The sequence below is a fragment of the Siphateles boraxobius genome, unplaced genomic scaffold (genome assembly GCF_051911475.1).
Source record: "Siphateles boraxobius isolate OS27281-9 unplaced genomic scaffold, OSU_SipBor_1 77, whole genome shotgun sequence".
NCBI lineage: Eukaryota > Metazoa > Chordata > Actinopteri > Cypriniformes > Leuciscidae > Siphateles > Siphateles boraxobius.
In genome coordinates, this window is record NW_027509205.1 from 10,351,393 (window position 1) to 10,369,477 (window position 18,085).

The 18,085-nt window shown below is 40.2% G+C and overlaps 1 protein-coding gene across 1 annotated transcript in view; it reads right to left on the reverse strand.

Moving 5' to 3' along the window:
• Positions 1–11,132, reverse strand: part of adcy6b (adenylate cyclase 6b) — a 35,443-nt gene extending 24,311 nt beyond the window's left edge. The window contains exons 1-3 of the mRNA XM_077218938.1: positions 10,920–11,132; positions 8,915–9,111; positions 7,568–8,435 (exon numbers count right to left, since the gene is read on the reverse strand). Coding sequence (XP_077075053.1) covers positions 7,568–8,434 — 867 coding nt within the window. The 5' untranslated portion in view covers position 8,435; positions 8,915–9,111; positions 10,920–11,132. The remainder of the gene's footprint in view (positions 1–7,567; positions 8,436–8,914; positions 9,112–10,919) is intronic.
• Positions 11,133–18,085: the final 6,953 nt, after the last annotated feature.

Here is an 18,085-nt window from a genome sequence, read left to right on the forward strand (position 1 = left end):
AATTTATGTCATCGTGAACTACTTTTATGTTGTTTTTTTTAATTCCTTTATATTTGCCTCTGGCCTACAGTGAGAAGAAAACGCAATGACCTTAGCTGTAGAGCATAACACACAGAGTTTTGATTCAAATTTTATGTGGGTAAACCCTGCTGAAATGTTATGACTAACCATATTATTCGCAGCCTAATTAATTTTTTCTAACCCAGAGTGAAACACTAGAGAAATAAACAAGGAGGGAAAAGCACCACAGCCTGTTTTTCATGATAATTAAGGTTTACCACCATTAGTGGAATCCTAATACATGAGCAGTCACTTATGAGCCTAATACAATTTGGCAGTCACAGTGCTAAAACCCAGTATTTGCTTTGAGTGAGAAAGCCCCGGTCATTAGGAAACAATAGAGTCTGTTATTACAGGCCTTTGTGTGGCCTATGTTTGAAAAGTTATTATTAGACATGCTATTATTATCACCTTTATAAACACACTCATATCATGTTCAACATTGTACTTATCATTAAATCCTAATTTATGACACCTACTCCTGTGCCGATTAGTCAGGCACGGTGGTCCACCACTCAGGGCAGAGCAAGCGCTAATCTTGAGGTTGACCCGAGGTCAGCCAGAAGTTTTGATTGATTGCTCAGCAGGCAAAACAGCTGTTGGCGCTACAATTTTGAGACACATGTTGTTTGCGCTTTCTAAAATGAAATTTGGAGATTGGAGATGAGAATCATATCATGTCGTTCTAAACCTGTATGACTTATTTTCTTTAGGGAAAGACACTTTGAAGAATGCTGCAACTGTTTTTTGTCCATACAATGAAAGTCAATGGGTTTTAAATAACATTGGACCTTATTGACTTTTATTGTGTAGACAAGAAAAAAAACTGAGACATCAAAATATTGTGTGCTCCACAGCAGAAAGAAATGTATATGGGTTTGGAATGAAAAAAAATGTTTCACTGCAAAACAACTGCTGCAAGTACTAAAAATTACAAAATACAGCTAAATAATGATATTGTTATTGAGCCAAAAAACAATTTCAAGTGCTTCTAATAAAGCTGCTTTTGAAAATGCCTCCAAAAATTATTCCAAAGCATTTTTTAAATGAGGCAGGTTCGGAACAAAAACTGAAGACTATACAATTATTATATCAAACAAGGTACCAATAACTAGTGAGCCAAAATCATTCAAAACTCTTTAAATACTGCAATCTGATTAGTGACATTTTTTTCACCACTCTGAAACTACATGCCTATAAACCAGCATGACATCACCACTGAGCTCATGGGAATATCTACATGCCTGCATTCTTCATAAAATAATGCATTGTTCATAAGACTTCATGGCACTCATAGTGTAGTTATCTGTATCATGGCTGCAGTAGAATGGCCATCAGCGCATCTCAAATCTACTCATCGTATTCTACAAACAGGTTTTTCCCCTTGAGATAGCTACAGTACATGCTCTGGGAATCTGGCCAAAACGTCGATCTTTGCTGTTCACATTATAACAGGTACGCTAAATAAAGTTGATTTCTGCTTCGATGAAACTTTTAGAACAATTTCAGAGAGTATAGTGTCGAAATGTATTCATTTCTCATCACTATGAATTTCCCTGGAATGTTTTCAGGAATCAATAGAAAGTGAGTGTGTGAGTGGTTGAGTGTGTGAGTGGTTGAGTGTGTGAGTGTGTGAGTGTGTGAGTGTGTGAGTGTGTGAGTGTGTGAGTGTGTGTGTGTGTGAGTGTGTGTGTTTGTGTGAGTGTGTGTCTGTGTGTGTGTCTGTGTGTGTGTCTGTGTGTGTGTCTGTGTGTGTGTCTGTGTGTGTGTCTGTGTGTGTGTCTGTGTGTGTGTCTGTGTGTGTGTCTGTGTGTGTGTCTGTGTGTGTGTCTGTGTGTGTGTCTGTGTGTGTGTCTGTGTGTGTGTCTGTGTCTGTGTGTCTGTGTCTGTGTGTCTGTGTCTGTGTGTCTGTGTCTGTGTGTCTGTGTCTGTGTGTCTGTGTCTGTGTGTCTGTGTGTCTGTGTCTGTGTCTGTGTGTCTGTGTGTGTGTCTGTGTGTGTGTGTGTGTGTGTGTCTGTGTGTGTGTGTGTCTGTGTGTGTGTGTCTCTGTGTGTGTGTGTCTCTGTGTGTGTGTGTCTCTGTGTGTGTGTGTCTCTGTGTGTGTGTGTCTCTGTGTGTGTGTGTCTCTGTGTGTGTGTGTCTCTGTGTGTGTGTGTCTCTGTGTGTGTGTCTCTGTGTGTGTGTGTCTGTGTGTGTGTGTCTGTGTGTGTGTGTGTGTGTGTGTGTGTGTGTCTGTGTGTGTGTGTCTGTGTGTGTGTGTGTGTGTGTGTGTGTGTGTGTGTGTGTGTGTGTGTGTGTCTGTGTGTGTGTGTCTGTGTGTGTGTGTCTGTGTGTGTGTGTCTGTGTGTCCGGATATGCACCAGTTAATTTAGCTACTAAACACAAACGTGTAACCAGGTCTCAGGCTAAAAATAACATGTTCAGCTTGGTGTCTCTGAAAAAGGTGTTACATTTATGTCTTTAATTTGCTGGTCTCTTCATGAGCCTAGTTCAACCCCACGGGATGATGTTGGAACAAAAGGCACATAACAGGTGCTCTCAAACTTTGGACTCAGTGCCAGTGAAAACACAGAGTCTACAGTTTCTCCATATGACAAACAAAAAACATGCCTGTCAATAAGCAGTCAGTTGACCATACATTTTTTCCATTTGAACGACAGGCTTTACATTACATTTTTATCCATAAACAGCTGTAAGTGGGCGGTTGTCCATAAAAGCCCATTCACACCAAGGACAATAACTATAATGGTAAAGATATAATTCAAAAAATCTTTCTAAATATAAAATAATAGCAGAGTTCACCTAACTATAAAGACAACTGCATAGAGAAACAATATTTGGAATCACTTTCAGAATTATATTTTCCAGCTGATGAACGATAAAAACACTAACAGAGCAATCAAGTGTGAACATACCCTAAAATAACACATTTTGTCTTTGTAATATAAAAATTACAAAGACAAATTTTAACATTTGGAACAATGTTGAATCATTCACCGTAAGACCAGGATTATGAGATAGATATACAAGATTTGAATAATTTTTTCACCATGCCTAGTTTATTTTAAAAGGCCTTGTGCACTGTAAAAAAAAATCCTGTGAAATTTATGGTAAAAAACTGGCAATAATGTTTCCAGTTTTCAAGGATGCCTGTATATTTTACAACTTATAACTGTATATTTTATTAAGTGATATAATGTTAATACTTTACCAAAATAGGCCTTTTTCCCTTAAAATGTACTTATAACCACCACAATAATGCAGGTGGCAAAATAAAAGGCCACATGATGAATCACAGTTTATCATAAGCGGTCTGTTCATAAAACATAGTCAGTACTCGTATAGACAGTGCAAAGGGTAATACACACAAAACACCATCAGGGTAACACATATGACACTTAGGGTGAGTTCACACTTATAGTTTGGTTTACTTGGTTTGTTTGGAATAAAAAATATTTAGTGTGCATTTTTATCACCGAACCTAAAGGCATAGGGATATATTTTTGCTTTTATGACGTATTGCCTATTTTGAGATGGAACTAACAGAACATTCAAAACAATGCTGTATGCTGGGATAAATGCGCTCGTTGTATGTGCGTAGCCTATATATGATGGTACTTTGACCTGCTGAGAACTCATGAAGAGCTTTTAAAATGTGTAAAGGCATCAAAACAGCGGCAGGAAGTCCTCCGTCTCACACACACACAAAAGATCTGCTGCGAGGAAACACGGTTTTGATGCCTGTACCGAACTGTGATGACAACATGATGACTATAATGAGAAAATCTCTTAATCTCTAAATCTCTTTGGTCCGTCCGTGTTGCGTTCATATTTCATTCCAACCGCACCAGGGACCCATCTTTTCAGCGGTCTCGGCCCACTTGTTTGGTGCGCACCAGGGTTTGGATGGCAGCGTTCACACTTATTCAAATTAATCACTAACAGCGCAATCAAGTGAACACACCCTAAAATAACACATTAAATATTAACTAAATAACACAAAATGTAACAAAACATACAAATGTACATTATTTATAAAATATTTTGTTTCTTCTTATTATTCTTATTAGTACTGTAATCATATGTGATGTTTAATTCAGGGACTTCTTGGAATGTGTTTTACTGTTGTTGTTTTTTTACCGTAAATGATATGGTAATTCATAGTTTTTACTTGCAAAAACCCCCACAAATTTGACAGTATTTTACAATAAAATTACATAATGTGATGTTAAACCATTTACAAATTTTCACCGTATGTTAAGCTAACCAATTAACATGTTTTTACTGTATCAATTTTACAAATCTTTTTTTTTTTTTTACAGTGTGGTGTGACAAAATAAACGTTTTTAAAGTACAAAATATTCTGTATAATCTCTCATTTAATATGTGGTCATAAAAACTGAATTAAACAAACAAACTATAATTGACAAAATACCATTGTAAACAGTTTTGGATGGACTACAGCACGTCACAACGCAGGATTTCCGAAAGTATTTCATGTCAATTACCCCGATCACACAACAAAATGTATCTAATACCTTCCCTCCCTGTCACAAGTCCAGAACTTTAAGAGAGCAGCAGTATGGAGCTTTTCACCCACACAGCGGCATGTCATGCACATAAAGCCTCTGTGGCTTCCACAACTGAGGGCTATCTCATGAGCCCTGTTGTGAAAAGGGAATTCATGACTACAAGTGAGAGAGAGAGAGTGCGAGAGCAATCGAAAGAAAGGCCTGGGGTGGCTGTCTTTTTTCAGCCACGCGCGTCAGTCCGACGCTATTTCATACTGTCGAACGACAGCCATTCCTGTCACCACATTCCAGCCCACACCACCCCATCAGTGTGTATCTTCACAAAGACAGCTATTGTCCCGCTGGTGATCGCCCACTGACCCGCTCTATCTGCACTGCACCGCTGGTCATCTCGGAGGGACACGCAGCACAGCCAGAAGGAGTGCAGGGGTGTGAGAGGGATAATGGGGGACAGAGAGAATGGAAGAAGGGAGAGAGATAAAGGGAATGAACAGTAGATGAGCTTTCTGAGGTACAGCTGCATTTCTCAGATTAGCCCGTTTGGCCACAGGATGAAGAAGAAAAGCTAGTCCCCTACTAGTCATCCAGGATTGATAATTTATACCAAATTGTTTTAGTTTATATTTTTAGAGCTAGTACTTTAAAGAGGATGAATTTAGAGACACAACTTCTCAGAGAGGGTTTTATCATGTCAAGTTTTAGTGTGCATTACTTTCAACAGGACAACACCATTTAACGCTCCACTTGTGTAAAAAATCCTGTGTATTCAATCACACATTTATTGTTGAACTTCAAAAACACCTACTGTTATCCCATTATTTGACATAATCCAAAAAGTTTTTTTTAGTGATGACTAATAATTGAAGATATTTAGCATATTTGTTTTAGTTGTTCAATATTTCACGAAAACCTCAATTTTATGAAGCGACGCGAGTGCTTTGTTTGCACAACAATATACCACTTTATTTACTAAATATTATTCACCAAAATGCATTCACGAGTAGAAAGTGGTAGTTGCATAGGATGTCAATGGAGGGAAAGAAAGTACTCAGATTTTATTAAAAAGATCTTCATTTGTGTTCCGAAAATGAACGAATGTCTTACATGTTTGGAACAACATGAGGGTGAGTAATTAATGACAGAATTTACATTTTTCGGTGAACTGACCCGTTAATAAATTCTGTTCTTCAAAAGAACTCTAAAATAGAAAGCATCTCTCTAAAATAGGAAACTTTTGTAACATGATTATAAATGTCTTTACTATCACTTTTGATCAATTTAATGCATCCTTGCTGAAATAAAGTATTCATTTAAAAAACATCTTCCTGACCCCAAACTTTTGAATGGTAGAGTATTTTATATGGGATAAACAAACTGTTCGGTCACTCTGAATTTGCAAATTACAAGAGAACTTAACTCCTTCCATTCTCAACCGAAGACTTTACTTACCAATGCACTCTAAAACAAAAGATCATGGAGAAAACATGGACGGATGGCATACCTCGCTTGCTCCCTGTAAGAGAGCATTTACATAAGGCACTAATCAGCCACACAACCAGTGGACTTTTGTCCTGCATTGATTGCCCATAGGGTTGGAACCTATCCCAAATGTCTATGACGAGAATCTACAAGTACATGCTCTGGGGCACGGCCTGAGTCAATCAGCAGCCATTATCCCAATCCATTTCTATCATGCTGAGTGCCAAGTGGAGAGCCTACAGCACAGCTGTCTAAGGAGCAAACACACAAAAGCCCAAGCTCACTGAACCAGCATTAACAGTGTCAGCACTAGATCACATCGAACATGGGGGATATTGCAGTTTAGCCACTGCATAGAAACATGATTGCATGCTAAATGCATCATATTAAGAGCAGTTAAGGACAAAGCAAAATTTGAAAGGGATCATGAGAATTTTGGTAACTAGGATCCATCTACATTGCAGTCTGAAACTCATGCCTGGAATTCCTTTAGAAGTACTGAAACAATCACAGTTTCAAACAATAACCAATTATCCACTGAACTCTGTGACTCCTTAAAGATTTGCCTTCAATTGATCGGTCACTGGCATTACTAGAGTTGAAACGTGGTGTACATAATGTGCAACTTTTTTCTTAAAAAAAGTTATGGTACAAATAGATGCATAAAAAAAAATATCCCATGCTGGGAATTTCCTTGTGGGTTAAAGGAATAATTCATATTATTCCTATCAAATGAATATTCTGCCATTATTAACTCACCCTTATGTCGTTTCAAACTCATATGCTGTTATATTTTTCTGTGGAACATTTTTTAGAATTTCTTAATTAATTATTTAAACTGCTCTTTTTGACATTTCAGTGATCAGTGATCATCTTTCTGTCAAGCTCAAAAAGGACAAGAACATTTTGTTTAATTAAATGATCATATAATTCTCACCTCTCTCATCACACATTTGCATACAAAATTATACAATTATTTAGCAGGAACATAGAAAAGAAAAAGGCATTTTAGTGTTGTTAACAAAAGAAAATCTGACTATGCCAAAGACGTTTACTTCCAATGGTAAAAAATTTAATAAATAATAATAATAATAAACGAATTAAATAATTGTTTGGCTTTGCAGACCCGTCACAATTTCTTTATTATTTGTATTTTTTTATACAAATCTATTTTTTTCTTTGGCATAGTCAACAAGAAGGGCAAGATTAAATATAAAAAATAATTAATTAATTGATTTTTAATGAATAATAATCAAATAATTGAAATTTTCTGTTCTTTATTTAGTTGTTATCGTATAGCTTCAGAAGACTGGGAATATAATGCCTGGAGCAGTATATGGAATATACTAGCTGTTTTTTATGGTGTTCCACAGAAGATAATAACAGCATACAGGTTTGGAACAACATGATGGATGAGTAAATAATGACATCATTTTAATATTTGTGTGAAATAATCCTTTAAAATCATTTTAAATGTTTGAGAAGTACACAAATACCTGTTTAGAAAGGAAGTAATCCTCAAGGTTGAGTCTCCAAGCCATAATAATATGAATGGTGGACAGCACAGCTCCAGTGATCACAGCCGCCCTCATTCGCACCGGCAACAGCGTGTAGATGATGTAGATGAAGAACACCGTCCACCAAATCCCTTCAGACGAGCTGGGTGGATCCACCATCAACAAACCAAACACCTGCACCACCACTAACACCCCCATGACCAAGTAGCTCACGATCCACATGTAGTCCTGGTGGAAGCAGTTTCTGTTACACACCACCATCAAGGCTAAGAAAAGGCCCATGGCTACGGAGAGCACCGAGGCAAACGCCACATCTGGTGGACCTTGGACGCAGTGGAACACCAGCATAACCCCACAAACCACAACCAGGACCCCCATCAGCATCGTAAGAGAGCTCTGGTTGAGCCTGAAGAAGTACCGTTGATACAGTCGCTCGAGCTTGGCTGATTTGAACTTCTTGGACTGAAAAACGTCAGCCAGACACAAAAAGCAACCCTTTCGTTCCTCCCCGCCGTCATCTGGGTCCTCACCATCTTTCTTTTTCTTTGTCTCAGCATCTTCAAACGCCAGGTCCACGGCTCTCAGACCCACATCACCCTTCCTGCCATAATGGTCTTCCTGCCAAACGCAGCGTGTGCTGAAGTTGCTGCTGGTTGCGCCCCCTGCTGCACGGGAGTAGTGTTGTGACGGGGGCTCTATGGATGTGGAGTCCCGTAGACAGCTCATGTAGCGCGGGTTGCACAAGGATGAGCCCCTTTTACGCCTCGATTTCCTGCCATTGCGCTCGCCCCACGCCGTCTTATGATTGTCCACTCTTGCAGCTTTAAAGCCATTGACCCAAGACATTCTGACAGCACAAAAAAAGTCCATAAGAAGAACAGAATACTTGCTTAAATAAATAAATATTATTTTATTTTTAATTATTAATTTATCATGTAATATCAGCATCAAAGGCTATATTCATGTCAAAAATAATAATACAAATAAAAGTATAGATTTAAACTTATCACAAGACTACGAAATCAACTAAGCGAAATCTTTCATATTTTCATTTTAATAAAGTCTAAATAAAATAGTCCTATAATTGTTGCTCATTTCACTTTGGATTCTTTTTAAACAATACTGTAGGAATTTCCATGCTTTTCCTACTAAATTCCAACATAACCACAATTTATATTTGTCAACAAAATTTTGCATTTTAAGTATAAGCCTCAAAAAGGTTTTTAGGATCATAAGAAGCAAATTCAGTCAACTGTGTTTAAACTTTTAACTGGTAGCTTATTTACACAGTGAACATTGCCAAATAGTTAAGCGAGGTCGACTTACCTGTGTGGCTTCCCCTTTGTCTGGTGGCACTGCTCCCTTTAGCAAGGCACTGCATTTACTCTAGTGTAGAGAGATGATTTTACCAGCATTTTTCTGAGCTCAGGGTTTGTCAAGTTCCGGGACACCCACTTAAGAACAGGGTCAACAGAAAATCCTTGTATAGAGCCAGGATCTCTGCGTCTCTCAGCCACCTGAGTCTGTTGATTCAACACAAATAGAGCAGATGCAGCATGAGCAGAGAGTCAAAAAAACGAAGAAAAAAGCACATGAAAATCCTCTCTGAGATTATCAGTCTGATTACCGCTAATAGGTTTCGATAATAGCTGCTGCTGAATTTGTTGTTGACATTAATAAATGTTTATGCCTCAATAGGTTAGTAAAGAGTATTGATTTCAAGCTGTAATTAACCTACTATTTCTCAGAAAGGTTAATTCACGTGAAAGCAAATAAAAAGAGCTGAACATGAAAGAGGAAATACTGTATTGTTAGAATTGACAGATGCTAAAACTGTCCAATCAATTGCACAGTAAATCTATGAGTGCATAAGGGGAAAGGAACATCACAAATACAAACGTTTGAAAGGACCTAGGTTAATCCGACTGTCCAATTGCACAGACTTTTAAAGCTAACCACAAAAACAGTGCGTTGTAAGACGGAGATTTTCCCAAAATATACACACAGGCCAGCCGCCAGTTTCAAGCTTGCTGTCTGACAACAAAGGACTTACTGCCCGTTTGCCATCATAGGTCAACGCTCTGTAATTCAGATGAAATTGTCCATGCTTCCCTAAATTTGCTCAGATGAGTCACCACTTTACCTCATGTCAGGAGCATTAGTGACTTCAAAAGATTTTTTGAACAACTGTCTGGAAATTAAATAAGACGTAACCAACTCCAATTCAGCTTTGAAATACAGATTTTAACCACAATGACATCAAGCCAGAATGATCCAATACTAAAATAAATATTAAAAATATATATATATATATATTTTTTTTTATAAATACTGCAATTTTTGTAACACTGAAGATTAAAATGTGATACATTTTTTTACAGCTTGTCAATTCTAAACCCACAATCTTTATTTGTTGAATAAAAAACTTCAACATGACAAAAATACACGTTACAATTCAACTGCCCTTTACGAGCTTGAAAGGCAAAACGTGTATTATTGATCAAAATCAAACACAGCTATCTAAACAAAATTATAGTGATCTGTGGGAAACTTGGGCTGGTTTTTCCTTCATGGATCCCACTCTAGAGACATTGTGGCTTCACATTCTATTGCAAGCACTAATTTAACTTGGCAGGAAGATTCTACCATTCATTCAGTACAGTACAGACATGAGAGAGAAAAAACGTAAGGGATGACAACAATTTCAAACCTTTAACTTTGCTGCAATAAAACGAAACAATTATCCCGATGACAAGAGATCGACCCTTTACTTTAACACCTTAAACTGTACACACAAAAACACTTAGAGAAAAACAAATAAAAAGTCATAGTGCATATTATCCAACTTTCCCAGAGTCTTTACCTTAAAAGCAAGACCATGAGAGTCTAAAGGCACAACACTCAAAAATAGACTATAAAATATTATGACTTACATATGCAATGGCATGATTTAGACACACCACGTTTAAATGTTGCTACAGTTGCTAAATGAGTAATCACCATAAACAAATTCTGGTTGTCTGGTTTCCATTATAGAGCCCTTTTGCAGTGGGTTGCAGCTGCTGAATGCAAACTCAACATACATACCTGATCGTGAACAGCTTGATCTTGAGAGACAAACGCAGCTAACGTTACAAAACCAGGATTTCTGTCCTTACACTGCTGTTAATAATTCGCTTTCATCACCGACCACAGCAACTGTAACATGTTGCCTTAGGTGCTTACGACGCGGACGCTGCTGCTGCTGCTAACAAGCCATACAACACACTGCAAAACAAGCACACATTTCAAGAGTAAGGGAAAGCACGTCCGTAGGGCAAGCAGCACTCACCGAAAGCCCCCATTAATCAGCAGCGCAGTGTCCTTCAGTAGCGAAATCACGGAGTGGAACTGTCGCTTGTCCGACAGCGTGTGAGTGTGCGTGTACGGGGAGTGACTGGGCGATGGTTACATTCTCACGCACGCTTCTGATACAGTCACGTTGGTCTTCATGCTTCTTCACGCGCTGCTACTATCCACTGAAGTCGGGAGTCCCCCTAGAGGTGCAGACTCTCTCTCTCTCTCTCTCTCTCTCTCTCTCTCTCTCTCTCTCTCTCTCTCTCTCTCTCTCTCTCTGTGTGTGTGTGTGTGTGTGTGTGTGTGTGTGTGTGTGTGTGTGTGTGTGTGTGTGTGTGTGTGTGTGTGTGTGTGTGAGGGGGTTGGTTTTACCTACATTGTGGGGAGCAAATGTCCCCACATAGATAGTAAAACCTAGCCTAAGTAAAACCAGAAATTTCTGACATTGTGGTGACCAGCTACACGATGACACGGTAAATAGATATTAAAACATAAAAAGGTTTCGAATTGGGGTAGGAATTTTGTTAGATACAAAATATTAGCTCAGTATAAAGACAATAACATTTAATGGAAAGACCCCAACTATGAAAAACACTGCCGGGGTTACACTTGCAGGATTGAATTGAGAATGGCTTTTACATTTAAGTATAATTCATTGATGTAGCAATTACAATACAATCGGGATTTAAGAAATTAGAATTAAAATGAACCGAAATTAGGAAGAAAATAACCTATAAAATATATATTCATATTAAAGCCTATTCATATTATTTTATTCAAGTGAAAGAACTGTACACTCTTAAAACGGATGTGTTAAAAACAACACAACCTGTGTTATATCTTAACACAACTGTGTGTCTAGTTAAGGACAACACATTTTGTGTTACTTTTAACTCAACCCGTGTGTTATTTATACTTAAATTTAAAAAAAGTCTTGAAAGTCTTAATATTGACTGATCATATATATTCCCACATTCTCTCTCTCTCTCTCTCTCTCTCTCTCTCTCTCTATATATATATATATATATATATATATAGGTCCTTCTCAAAAAATTAGCATATTGTGATAAAGTTCATTATTTTCCAGAATGTAATGATAAAAATTAAACTTTCATATATTTTAGATTCATTGCACATCAACTGAAATATTTCAGGTCTTTTATTGTTTTAATACTGATGATTTTGGCATACAGCTCATGAAAACCCAAAATTCCTATCTCAAAAAATTAGCATATCATGAAAAGGGTCTCTAAACGAGCTATTAACCTAATCATCTGAATCAACTAATTAACTCTAAACACCTGCAAAAGATCCCTGAGGCTTTTAAAAACTCCCAGCCTGTTTCATTATTCAAATCCGCAATCATGGGTAAGACTGCCGACCTGACTGCTGTCCAGAAGGCGATCATTGACACCCTCAAGCAAGAGGGTAAGACACAGAAAGAAATTTCGGAACAAATAGGCTGTTCCCAGAGTGCTGTATCAAGGCACCTCAGTGGGAAGTCTGTGGGAAGGAAAAAGTGTGGCAAAAAACGCTGCACAACGAGAAGAGGTGACCGGACCCTGAGGAAGATTGTGGAGAAGGACCGATTCCAGACCTTGGAGGACCTGCGGAAGCAGTGGACTGAGTCTGGAGTAGAAACATCCAGAGCCACCGTGCACAGGCGTGTGCAGGAAATGGGCTACAGGTGCCGCATTCTCCTCGTCAAGCCACTTTTGAACCAGAAACGGCGGCAGAAGCGCCTGACCTGGGCTACAGATAAGCAGCACTTGAGTACCCACAGTTAGTGATGGTCTGGGGTGCCATGTCAGCTGCTGGTGTTGGTCCACTGTGTTTTATCAAGGGCAGGGTCAATGCAGCTAGCTATCAGGAGATTTTGGAGCACTTCATGCTTCCATCTGCTGAAAAGCTTTATGGAGATGAAGATTTCATTTTTCAGCACAACCTGGCACCTGCTCACAGTGCCAAAACCACTGGTAAATGGTTTACTGACCATGGTATTACTGTGCTCAATTGGCCTGCCAACTCTCCTGACCTGAACCCCATAGAGAATCTGTGGGATATTGTGAAGAGAAAGTTGAGAGACGCAAGACCCAACACTCTGGATGAGCTTAAGGCCGCTATCGAAGCATCCTGGGCCTCCATAACACCTCAGCAGTGCCACAGGCTGATTGCCTCCATGCCACGCCGCAATTTCTTTCTGTGTCTTACACTCTTGCTTGAGGGTGTCAATGATGGCCTTCTGGACAGCAGTCAGGTCGGCAGTCTTACCCATGATTGCGGTTTTGAGTAATGAAACAGGCTGGGAATTTTTAAAAGCCTCAGGAATCTTTTGCAGTTGTTTAGAGTTAATTAGTTGATTCAGATGATTAGGTTAATAGCTCGTTTAGAGAACCTTTTCATGATATGGTAATTTTTTGAGATAGGAATTTTGGGTTTTCATTTGCTGTATGCCAAATCATCAGTAATAAAACAATAAAAGACCTGAAATATTTTAGTTGGTGTGCAATAAATCTAAAATATATGAAAGTTTAATTTTTATCATTACATTATGGAAAATAATGAACTTTATCACAATATGCTAATTTTTTGAGAAGGACCTGTATATATATATAAATATACTTAATTTCCCCATGTTTTGCTTTGAATCTATTGTCAACAGGTTTCTGATTTAGGTTAAGGTTTAGAGGCAGGGCCAGTAAAAAAAAAAAAAAGCTTGTAAGCTGTGTTTGTGTGTACTAAAGGTGAAAGAACATCATGCATCATACACAGGAACATGACAATGTTTCACACATTCACCCTGCTGACACTAAAGATCTTATTGTTCTGTGTTGTGTAAACACACACTACTAGCCACAGGGTTGGACAAACTTGACTGGTTCGAACAAACAAAAAAGGGGGAATAAATAAACAAATATTGTCTTTATCAAAATATTTGTTTACAAACATAATTTTAACTAAAATATTTATAAATAAATATGCAGACAACAAGAGTTCAACAAATGGAAACCCATTCAATACTGTTCAAAAGTTAATGGGGGAAGCCCAGTGTGTGCAGAGCTGTTATGTTTAAAGAGGCTAAACTATAATAGTTTTGATTTGTTTAACATATTTCTGCTCACATAATTTTCACTCTTGTTTTTCTGGTATTATTCTAAAATGTGGAAAATACTAATAATTCAGAATGAGAGGTGTGTCCTATCTGTTGACCTGTAGTGTATGTTTTTCATCAGAATAATTACATGACAGAACATAACAAACAGGCTTCTGGCTTCATACCTTTTAAAGTGGTTGTTCTGGAAAATGTTTTCTTTCTATTTTGCTTATTGGAGTTCCATTGTGCGGCTTGCCTGAGGATTCTACACTTTTGATAAAAAAAAATGTGCTCCTGTCTTTCTCTATCTGTGCGTGTGCGTGTGTGTGTGTGTGCGCGCGCGCGTGCGTGCGTGCGTGTGTGTGTGTGTGTGTGTGCGTGTGTGTGTGTCTGTGTGTGTGTCTGTGTGTGCGTGCATGCATGTGTGTGTGTGTGTGTGTGTGTGTGTGTGTGTGTGTGTGTGTGTGTGTGTGTGTGTGTGTGTGTGTGTGTGTGTTTGTGTGTTTGTGGACAGTGGCCCCACTATGCAAATAAAGCGTTATTTGTTCTTCTTACAGAACACATAACCTTTGAGTGCAATTTGGTCTCCTTTTCGGATCTGTGACAAGTGCTGTCTGTCGCCATGCTTTAGGGTTTGTTTCTGTTTTTACTTTATAGTGTGTGTTATTTTAGATATGTCTATATCGCAATACTGGTTTCCATCACAAAAGGCAAGGCACCACCTTTTCTGGAGGGTCTGAACATCCCACAATCACATAACCAAAATGGGAAAAATACCATATTACTGTAGCCTACTATACATATCAGTCTGTAAATAATAAAAATATAATATATAATATATATATAATATAATATAAATACAAGTAAAATATTACAAATTACTATTTGTGGATGCAATCTCTACAACATGAATTTTTTTTTATCTCAAATGACTGGAAAAGGCATGGAAATTCACAGGTCAAAAAATACCTTTTTTTCCCAGTGTTCTATGAACAAGCACAAAATGATGAGACAGACCATTATAATTAGTCCAAAATATGTCAGACTGGAGACTTAATTGTTTTTCTAATACTTCTAATATAAGCAAACATATGACAAAAATATCCACAAAGCATTCGCCTCTGCATGTTTGAGTGCGCAAACTCTGTAAACTTAATGTCCCTTTAAATAAACATTTCCACCCATAACACGAAAGTGTCTACCGCCCAGATCAATAACGGCCCACACAAACACACTCTTTAACTTTCAAATAAACCCTTATCCCACTTTTTCAGCAAGAAGAAAATATTTAAGGATATGAACTTTGGAGTTATAGTTGGGCTGTGGCTACCAACTCCTTAAAGGCATAGTTCACGAAAATGAAAATTGTCATAATTTACTCACCCTCAAGTTGTTTCAACAAACCTGTATGAATTTCGTTCTTCTACTGAACACAAAAGGTGATATTTTGAAGAATATGGGTAACCAAACAGTTGACGGACCCCATTGACTTCCATTGTATTTTTAACTCAACTATTTGGTTACCCATATTCTTCAAAATATCTTCTTTTGTGTTCAGCAGAAGAAAGAAATTCATACAGGTTTAAAACAGGGTGAGTAAATTATGTCAAAATTTTCCTTTTTGAGTGAACTATCCCATTAAATAGTTCCCTTTCGTACAGTCACTCCGAGTTACGTCAGTGACTGACAAATGGTGGTTTCGCTTAGAAGCCTATCACCTTCGAGTTCTACAAAACAAGCCAAAGGCAAAACAATGCCATGGGTCTACGGAATTTGCATAGCGCAACTCCGCCCCACAACGTGGGTATAAAAGGAGGAGCGCAGCAATCTCACATTATGTTTTTGCTTCGGAGCCACGAGTTCTCTTCACTCTGCAAGCCTTTCTCTGAGATCTTCATCGACGAGACGAGTGACTCTTCAGTGGTGTTAGTGTTACGGCGTGTTTCAGCGAGATCACATTACCTGCTGCTGGTCTGTGCAGTGATCTGCCATCAGTGTGTGTTCTCCTTGGGCACTTCAACACTCTGTCGAGCTTTACTCTCCTCTCCTAAAAGAGCTTACACATGGCACGTCTTTTTAAAGATGTCTCGCCCGTCTGCTTCTGGGTGCTGTAGACACTTTTTGCTGTCTGATGGGCACAATCGCTGCCTGGCGTGTTTGAGCTGAGATCACGCTCAGGCAGCGTTTGTGGATGACTCATGTTCTCATTGCGGGAACATGACCATCGCAGTGTTGCAGTCTAGACTCAATGACCTCTGTAATAGAGGTAGAGTCCCCTCTGCCACACCCCAATCTATCCCCTCCGTGAGAGGCGATACTTTGGCTGGTGGCCAGGGTGACCTGAGGGTTACGGTGTGAAACAAAGCCCAGATGATTCCTCCTCAGGCCACATCCCCATCTTGTGCACTACAACCCGCGAGCGTGCAGGATGTGCAGGATGAGATCGTGGGCCGTTCTTCGGATGATGAGACGATGTCTATCGCCGCATGACAAGGTGGGCTGGAGTCTTCCGGGTGTTGGAGACTCGGCTGTGCTGCCGCCTTCAGGTGTGCCAGCGTTGCCCGAGTCTGATCTGGAATTGAAAGCCATGCTTTCCCAGGAATGGAACCCTCCACCCTGTCCCGAGCGCTCGCGGCTTGACGATTGTTTTTTGGGGGCGGTGAGTGATGACACCTGTATTGACGGGTATTCCCGGGGTATTCCCGGAAGTGCCCCAGTCCCCTGTCAGAAGGAGGTCGCCGCGGAACATTCGTGACTCCTCTGTCAGGACACGGCATAGGACCATGCCCCCACACTGGGACGCTCCGACCTCCCACGTCTGGGCCGGTCATTCCACCTCGCTGCCCCATCGAGGGTACGTCTGTGGTTCACTTGACCCCGCTGGTTCAGTTTTTGGGAGCCTGATTAGAGCTTCCTAACCTGTCCCGCTGGATCACGAGAACCATTCAATTGCACGGCCTCATGGGTGGCAATGCCCCTGTAATGCGTGCGGAGGTCGCCACCCTACTGTTGAAGGGTGCGATCGAGATGAAGTCCGGCTTCTACAGACCCTACTTCATTGTACCCAAGAAAACCGGTGGGTTACGGCCAATCCTGGACCTGCACATCTTGAACCAAACTGAACTGAACCGATCTGAACGAGCGCGCGCAGTCACTGCTGAGTTGCCTGAGAGAAATCGTGGGCAAGAGTGCGGTTCCACTGAAGTTATTTCAGAGGCTCCTGGGGCATATGAGACCGCTTCAGCACTGGCTTCGCGATCGAGTCCCAAGATGGGCATGCTTACCAGACACGCTCCGAGTACCAGTTACTTGGGCCTGCCGTCAAACCTTAACCCTTTGGTCGAACATCTTCTTTGTACGGGCCGGAGTGCCCTTAGAACAAGTGTCCAGACATGTTGTTGTCTGAACAGATGCCTCGGGGTGCCATGTGCGGGGTGCCATGGGCTGGGGTGCCATGTGCAATGGACATGCTGCCGCGGACTCCTGGACAGGACCCCAGCGCCTTTGGCATGTCAATTGCCTCGAGTGTCTGGCAGTACGTTTGGCTCTGCACTGCTTTCGAGCGTTGCTCAAGGACCAACACGTACTAGTCCGTTCAAACAACACAGCGACAGTAGCGTACATCAACCGACAAGGTGGTCTACACTCCTGCAGTATGTCGCAACTTGCCCGTCCTCTCCTCCTATGGAGTCAGAAGCATCTGAGGTCATTTCGAGCCATTCACATCCCAGGAGAGCTGAATCGTGCAGCCGATGAGCTCTCACGGTTTCAGCCACTTGCTGGGGAATGAAGACTCCATCCCCAGATGGTTCTGCTGATTTGGTTACAGTCTGGCGACGTACAGGTAGATCTGTTTGCCTCCCCAGACACTTGCCACTGCCGCTGGTTTTATTCCCTGACCCCAAGGGGACAACAGGTCCTGTGCAAGATCAGGGAGTAGAGGAGCAGGTCCTCTTGGTTGTCAGGTTCCTTAGGGGGGTGAGGAGACTAAATCCTCCTCTCTCTCCTCTTATAACCTCTTGGGACCTCGCAGTGGTCCTATGTGTCCTGCAGAGAGCTCCCATTTC